The sequence below is a fragment of the Octopus bimaculoides genome, chromosome 23 (genome assembly GCF_001194135.2).
Source record: "Octopus bimaculoides isolate UCB-OBI-ISO-001 chromosome 23, ASM119413v2, whole genome shotgun sequence".
Taxonomy (NCBI): domain Eukaryota; kingdom Metazoa; phylum Mollusca; class Cephalopoda; order Octopoda; family Octopodidae; genus Octopus; species Octopus bimaculoides.
Window position 1 is genome coordinate 22,826,097 of NC_069003.1, and position 8,780 is coordinate 22,834,876.

At 38.3% G+C, this 8,780-nt stretch overlaps 1 protein-coding gene across 1 annotated transcript in view; it reads left to right on the plus strand.

The window, feature by feature from the left end:
* The window catches only part of LOC106876966 (transmembrane and coiled-coil domains protein 2-like), a 104,679-nt gene extending 96,167 nt beyond the window's left edge, over nucleotides 1-8,512 (plus strand). Inside the window, exons 12-14 of the mRNA XM_052975917.1 lie at nucleotides 3,329-3,418; nucleotides 4,382-4,563; nucleotides 7,953-8,512. Coding sequence (XP_052831877.1) covers nucleotides 3,329-3,418; nucleotides 4,382-4,563; nucleotides 7,953-8,079 — 399 coding nt within the window. The 3' untranslated portion in view covers nucleotides 8,080-8,512. The remainder of the gene's footprint in view (nucleotides 1-3,328; nucleotides 3,419-4,381; nucleotides 4,564-7,952) is intronic.
* The last annotated feature ends 268 nt before the right edge of the window (nucleotides 8,513-8,780 follow it).

Sequence of the window (8,780 nt, forward strand, 5' to 3'; positions counted from 1 at the left end):
GTGTGTGTGTGTGTGTGTGTGTGTGTGTGTGTGTGTTTGTGTCTGTGTTCCACACCACAACTTGACAACTGGTGTTGGTTTGGTTATGTTCCTATAACTTAGGAGTTCAGCAAAAAATAGATTGATAAAATAGATTACTAGGCTTAAAAAAATTTAAGTACTGGGGTTGATCCATTCAACTAAAAAATTCTTCAAGGCAGTACTCCAGCATGGTCACAGTCTAATGACTGAAACAAGTAAAAGTTAATAGATAAAAGATAAATGTTGCAAAATGTTCTAATTACTACATGAGATTGTTGTTGTTGGCACTCCATCACTTACGATGACGAGCTTTCTGGTTGATCCGATCAACGGAACAGCCTGCTCGTGAAATTAACGTGCAAGTGACTGAGCACTCCACAGACACGTGTACCCTTAACGTAGTTCTCGGGGAGATTCAGCATGACACAGTGTAACAAAGCTGGCCCTTTGAATTACAGGCACAACAGAAACAGGAAGTAAGAGTGAGAGAAAGTTGTGGTGAAAGAGTACAGCAGGGTTCGCCACCATCCCCTGCCGGAGCCTCGTGGAGCTCTAGGTGTTTTTGCTCAATAAACACTCACAACGCCCGGTCTGGGAATCGAAACCGCGATCCTATGACTGCGAGTCCGCTGCCTTAATCACTGGGCCATTGCGCCTCCACTCTACATGAGATTATATAACTTGAAATTAGCCTTGAGTTTCATCATGGTGCTAATGATATCTTACACTGGCAGAAGGCCAGAAATTTGTGAGGCGGGTTCGAGTTGATTAAATTGACCTTAGTATTTGACTTGTGTTTTATCATCAATCCCCAAAGGATGAAAGGAAAGTCGACATGGGAATTGAGCTTGAAGCTAAAAAGCTGGAGCAAACACTGAAACATCTACCAACACTGCTGATCCACCATAATCCTTGATGATAATGTTTTCTAATATAAGCACAAAGCCTCCACTTTAGTGGGAAGAATATAGATGTTTTTATTGAACTCCCTCTCGTGCAAAGATGAAAAGCAAATTTCTGTTTTTGCTTTTGCTTTTTAATTTTTGTATGACAATAGGTTGTTAATTGAGGATGATTTGGCAGCTGTTTATAGCTGAACAACTGCAGACACCCTGCCTTACTAGATTTGTAAAAAAATTTTTAGATCTATGAGAAACAAGTTTTCACTAATGTGATAACACAGAGATTAGAAATACATTCAATAGAGTTTGTTAATCTGTCAGAGATGTCTTCAACATTTATAGTAAAGGAATAAGTTCCAGCAATATCATGAGATGGCAGAGACAAATCTTCAGTATTTCTCTCTCGTTCTATATATCATCATCATTGTTTAATGTCCGCTTTCCATGCTAGCATGGGTTGGACGATTTGACTGAGGACTAGCAAGCCAGAAGGCTGCACCAGACTCCAATCTGATCTGGCAGAGTTTCTACAGCTTGATGCCCTTCCTAACGCCAACCACTCCAAGAGTGTAGTGGGTGCTTTTACATGCCACTGGCACAAGGGCCAGTCACACGGTACTGGCAATGGCCACACTCGAAAAGGTGTTTTTTACGTGCCACCTGCACGGGAGCCAGTCCAGCAGCACTGGTAACAACCTCGCTTGAATGATTTTCTAATGTGCCATCAGCACAAGTGCTAGAAGGCGACGCTGGTAATGATTACACTCAAATGGTGCTATTTACAGGCCACTAGCACGGAAGCCAGACAGCTGCTCTGGCAATGAACACGTTCGGACAGTGCTGTTAATGCTCCACTGGCGCAGGTGCCAGTCATTGAGTATGGTTCAATAATTAAGGTGGCTAGATGCAATTCAAAACCAAAACAGAAATAATTCACCATCACTAAAATGTGATTAAGGGTGCAGTGAGCACCAGCATTGCTAGAAATAAGAGTCAAAGAACTCTTTAGCCATAGAAAGCACATTTTCTATTTACTGATAGGGGAGACAACCTCCCCACTGCAATGGCATGCTAATTTCACATGAAATTTAATGCTCATCAGTAATGCTTACTCCATTATGGGTGGGGAAGTTACATTCTACCCCATCAGTATATATAGATTTTACTATAGGAATCATTGGCTGTTAATGGTGTTGTGTGTGTGTGTGTATTTGTTTTTTCTGTGTTAATATAGGTCAGAAGAAGATATTATTGGAGCGTTGTCTTAGAGCCAGATACCCTTCCTGTTCCTAAACATGACCTGTTTTTTTTTAAGTACAGGACTTTATAAACCATTCACCTTCAAAAGCACAGAGCTGTTGGATGATTTATTGACAGGGAATGTCAACAGATGTCACTGTTTTTAACTCAATGCTTTCTGTGCAAAATGCAGAAATATAAACTTCTGCACATATGACAGGCTCATATACAGTTTCTTTCTATCAAATCCACTTTTAAGGAATTGGTCAGTTTGAGGCTTGAGCAGAAGCCATTTGCCCAAAGTGTCATGCTGTTAGATAGAACTTGAGATCATCTTCACAAAATGAACACCATATTCACACAGTCACACTGGCTCCCGTGTGTGTGTGTGTGTATCATCATCATCATAATATTAAAATTGTGGATCTTACAAGACTCATCATGTTTCTCTTTAGAATTCTATTGAGAACCCTCAAGCAATTTCCAAAGAGAAGAAAATATGGCTAGTCTTGTAAGAATTATCATTTTAATAACCAAATATTGTCCCATTTTTTGATAGAGCAGTCCACTCTTAAATATCAAATTTGTGTTGGGCACAGGCATGGCTCTCTGGATAAGAAGTTTGCTTCCCAGCCACATGGTTTCAGGTTCAGCCCTACTGTGTGGCACCTTGGATAAGTGTTTTCTACCATTGTTGTGGACCAACCAAAGCCTTACAGGTGGATTTGGCAGACAGAAACTAATAGAAAACTATTATATGTGTATGTGTGCATGTGTGTGTGTGTGTGTGTATACAAGTTTATATGTGTGTTTGAGTGTGAATGTATATATGATTATGTCTCTTTTTCATGATATTGCATGGCAGTTGTAAATGAATGGCACTGTTATACATGCAATGTCATTCATTTCCAGTATTCTGCACAAACATGTCTGGCTATGAGGAAATATTACCGTGCTTGCAAACAGGAGGGTTGGTGACTGGAAGGGCATCCAACTGTTGAAAATCTGCTCCAATAAATTCCATCCAACCATGCAGGCTTGGATGGAAAAGTGAACATAAAAACAATGACAATGACACTTTCTTTTTTGAGTTTACCTTCCCTAAATCACTTACACTACTTGTATGCTGTATTTTCAATATTATTTTATGAATTACACATTTTCAGGAAATCAGTAGCATGGAAGAAAAGTTAGAATATCAGCTAGAAGAACGTACCCGTGACTTACATGACTTGCTAGACAACTGCCAAACTCGAGTAAGTTCTCTTTTTTTCTTTATAAATATCAACACAGTAACTACGAGAAAACTGTGAGTCCTTCTTTGGCTTCTGTACAAAAGAGTAAAGAGTAATAAAAATGTGATAGGATTTTAAAAACATCAAATGGCAAGTGGTGTCCATCTGAGTAAAGTGGTAATTAAAGGGAGCTATAGGTAAAAAATGGTTGGGGTCCATATGGTCCTTGGGGGTTCGTGTAAGATTTTGTTGTTAAAATTTATATGCAATAAATAGTTATACAATACATACAATATTTTAACTATTTCTTAAATACAATTGCTAATAATATTTAATTATAAAAATATGATAGAGTTCTTTTAAACATCAAATGGCTATGAGGGTACAGTGGAGTGAAATAGAAATCAAAGGAGTTCACTGGTAAAAAATGGTGGAAAACTCATTCTGCTAAAAATAGCAGCCAAATCTCCCTTAAGTCACAACTGTCTTTAAAAACAGGTAAGAAAGAATTAGATAATGTGGACACGTCTTAAAGAGTTGTAATGGCCATGGATAGAAAGTCTTTGACCATGTCTACTCAAATATGACCAATCTTAAACTAAACAAAAACATCACAGCTAGAGGGTTATATGACTGGACCTCTTTGTGGTCATTTTACATGCTAGAAATTGCAGACAAATCCACTCTGTTATCTTAAAAGAGAGGGAGATACATTGGATAATATCTTTCTAGATACACTGTTTCTAGAAAAAGAGATTGGATGGTCAGAGTTGAAGTGCTTTTAATCATAGGTCTGCTGAATCAAGATTGTTTTTGAATCTAAAAGAACTCTTTTGTTTTTATTTCCAAATTAATTTCATTGAAAAGCAGACTATTTTTAGTTTTTTACAAATTCCAGTGAAAATTTCTGTTTTGTACATTTGCTTTTCTTTTTTGTTATTGTTTGCTAATGAATGAAATAATCTTTTTTTTTCTTTTTTACAGATTTCCAAAATGGAGGTTCAACAACAACAACAGCAACAGCTGATCTCCATGGAGATGGTGGAAAATGTAACATTCCGCACATTGCTTACGAAACTAATCAATGTTGTCCTCGCAATCTTGGCTGTGATCTTGGTGTTTGTGTCAACAGCAGCTAATCTAGTGGCTCCATTCCTTACAACAAGGTACTTTGCCTTTCAAGCCATAGACGCTTTCCTCTCATTTTATAAAAGAGAAGCTGATCTCCATCTGTCTATCTGTTCGTCACATGTATTAGAGTGAGGGAAGAAGGGGAGGAGAAAAAGTTGTTGTTGAGAGAGGGAGAGAGAGAGAGAGAGAGAGTGTGTGTGTGTGTGTGTGCATGTGTGAAAGATAGATAGATAGATGGTGTTGTCACCATAGTAACTAACAACTTTTGATTAAACATGTAGGAATTTTAATTGCAATAGTTGAAATATCATGAGAAGAATTGTGACTCCACTGCTGCTAAGGTTTAACGTAAATGTTATGGAAATTTAATTTCATTGGATTATTTCTTGCCTTAAGCTTAGAACTGAATTTAAGTACTATAAATGTTTTTTCTGTTGTTTTGACTGCATTGTCGTCAGTCATTTATTGCTAGCATTGGTAGAACAGCCTACCCCTCCTAGCGTTAAGTGACTGATGACTTATCTTATTGAGATAAAATAGTACAGTAAAAATTAGAGACAATTTGTAATAGCTAATTTGAGGGGGTGCATTGGCATAGTGGTTAGGGTGTTGGACTCCTGATTAAAAGATTGTTCTGTCCAGGGAGGAATATATACATCAGAGAAACTGAGAAATCAGCCCTATGCTTTTTACAGTGTAATGTAGACTAACCTCTTTGAGAAGATGGAATAGCAAGTGCTCTGTAGTGTAATTAGCAATGACATCACCCAGCAAACAATGGGTGAAATAAATATCAAAGATGCTTAGATCAGGGGTTTTCAAACTGTGGTCCGCAAGGACAAGACAGGGGGTCCGTGGACAGCAAATACTTTTTATGGGCAATTTGATTTTATATATGTTTTTTAATCGAAATCTTTTAATTGACAATAAACCTATTTTGTTAAATACTGTTAAATAAATAAATGTAAAAATATATGTTATTTTAAGCAAATATTTATGTATAAATTTCATAAGTGTTTATAAGGTAAAGCCTGAAATATAAAGTCAAAAAGTTTGAAAACCCCTGGCTTAGATAACTGTTATATCATCCATGAATGTCCTACAGACTGGATGCTTTGTATCATCATTAGTCCTTATTTCCGTTCTTTAGACTGCTTTCCTCCCACTTCTTGTAGTAGGATCTTGAGAGCCATAAACAGGACCAGATATTATGTTCTCTGCCATAATGCCTTTTGCAAGTCTCTATCATGTGGTTGGGAAATTTCTCATAGTGAACTTCACCTTCTGTGAAGGTCACAGTTGATCTCCTTGACTACAGCTATTGGTACTTGATAGTACTTTGATGCACTTGAGATGAGCTGGTGGGACACATTTGGGTGGTCTTTGGTGTTTTGTTGTTGTTGGCATTCCGTCGCTTATGACGTCAAGGGTTCCAGTTGATCCGATCAACGGAACAGCCTGCTCGTGAAATTAACGTGCAACTGGCTGAGCACTCCACAGACACGTGTACCCTTAACGTAGTTCTCGGGGAGATTCAGCGTGACACAGACTGTGACAAGGCTGACCCTTTGAATTACAAACACAACAGAAACAGGAAGTAAGAGTGAGAGAAAGTTGTGGTGAAAGAGTACAGCAGGGTTCGCCACCATCCCCTGCCGGAGCCTCGTGGAGCTTTACGTGTTTTCGCTCAGTAAACACTCACAACGCCCGGTCTGGGAATCGAAACCGCAATTGTACGACCGCAAGTCTGCTGCTCTAACCACTGGGCCATTGCGCCTCCACGGTCTTTGGTAAGATCTAACTATACTAGCGAGAGTGTGATGCTGTTCCTCATTGTTTTCTTCATATTCTGGCTGATTGTTGATTTATGTTTAAAGCATTCAGAGTACCTTAAGTACTTCTCCTTTCAGGACACTTATTTCATTGTGCTCATTGGCGAGTAGATATGTTAATCTTTTGACATTGAAAGACCAAAAGAACTCTTTGACATCTGACACAAAGATATCTTGAAGTCTTGCTGAGTTATTTTCTCCCATACCAAAACATCCATTCTGAACTGTCCAGGGCTTATTCGTGTGTTTTCTTCCAGATTTCCCATTTTACTAACCTCCTCAGAAGTGGTGGGAAGATTTTGTAGATCTTCTACATAATACCAGATCATCCTGGAGCAGTTCATGCCCAAGCTATTGCCAATATAGCACTTACTTCATTGAGTGTGAAATCTGCTATGTTGAAAGGGACATGTGGCAATTGGAAAGGACAGTTAGCCAGTGGAATGTCTCTCTTGGAGTCACCATAGACCACTGCCACTCTGCTCTTCAACTCTTCTTTAGAACAGACCAGCTTTCCAAGGAAATCAACTGTGAACCAGAATTAGTTGTTAAAAAAGACCTTCCTCTGCTTTCGTCACATCATCTCTTTTTCTCTCTCTGGCTTTTCCCTTTTATCACTGTCCTGCAAAACTGCTGCAATTTTTTCCATAATTCTGAGCTCAGCTGGTTTAATACTACTATCTTCATCTGCTTCTTTCCATCTTTTCTTCAGCTGTTTTAGCTCATTCTTCAGTTCTGTGATCTGATGCCACCTTCTATTGGGACAAGGTAACTTCCCAGTTTTTCCCTCCTTCATGTCAAAGGTATCTTGGCATGCCTGATAAACAACTTACACAATGGTCCTCATCTTTCTGCTTGCTTCTCCTGTCAGATTACTGCTCAAGATGATGCTTAGATCCTCATCTAACTGAGCCCATCTGTTGCTGGTTGCAAATTCATGTCAATGTACTCATTGGCAGGTAGACATGTTAATTTTTTGACAATGAAGACCCAAGAGATCTTTCCTCTTGAAACCGTCTAAGCTTTTAGATTCACCCACCCTTCATGTGCTATGAGCAAGTTGAGCTAAAAGATCTTGGGTATTGTGCTTTGCCTCCTAGCCATAGTCCCCCTTCAACTGACAAGCTGTTCCAATACCTTTAGAGATAGATCCCTGAGTAGTATCAGGTACATTGCATTGCTGTAGTTACTACTAACGTTTTGATTTACCTTAGTGAATCTTCATGTTGCATGTTGAATATTCCACCACAGATGTTACATCTCCTTTAGGTATTACCTTCCTGTCTTGCTATACCCAATCTCATAGTCCTTATATCATTGTCCCAATCATTGGCCATGTGAACTGTCCTTGATAGCAGATTATCCTCCTCCCTCTTCAGTCTCTCTAGTAGGGGGTGGGGAGAGTTTTTCTCAGTTTAGTACATGTAGCTTGCAAGTGCTAGTTGTAATACTTTGATGTCTCATCTCTCTGAGCTGTCATCCATTCTGTCATGGATCTCCTCTGTTTTTACCTAATTAATCTATCTCCCTCATATATCTCATGTTTATTTATTTATTTATTTATTTATTGATTTTCAATTTCTTTCTTTCAGAGCCCGAATATTAAGTACCACATTGTTAATATTTGTTATCGTAATGTCTTGGAAGAATTGTGACTACTTCCTGCAGATTTTCGATTATATTATGTCAGAATATCGACGCCTGTTATCCAAGCGATAGCACCCATAGTAAATTAGTTGCAATTTCCTAAAAAACAAAAGACTTACATTGTCTCCAGGAGTGCTGCCTGTGTTGAGGACACCGACAAATCTGCTGGCAACACACAGCAACTCAAACTTGTTGACAACGAACCGCGTGGAGCACGTGGCTGTGATGAAGTAAAACTGGGCTGGACAGTTTCCACTTGCAAAGTAGTTGATTCTTTGTGTGTCAGCATTGTGACTTAGTTGCTACAACAGGGTATTCCACTTGCATACACATAGAAGATAACATTGGTGTACCAAGAATTGACATACATGTACACATTTAAAACCACACTTTAACACATACACACACACAAACAAATGATATATATATATGTGTGCATACACATACATATATACACATGCACTTGATCACATACAAATTACATGTATGTATACCACTAATTTATTGGCTCATACCTTTGTACTCTTACACATCTGCAACCAATATACAAAACAAACCATTTCCTTTTGAAAAAGATGAAAGACAAAGAAAATGAAAAAATCATAAACAAAGAAACTTCTCTTGAAATTTTAATTCACATGTTATTTAAAAGAAGACAGACTGCTATTTGGAAAGAGTATATTGTATGTACTCTTGATTAATGTCTCCATGGTGATTGCTACAGATTTGGTGCTTGGCATCCAATACCTTCAGGTGGATATTTCATCTGAACA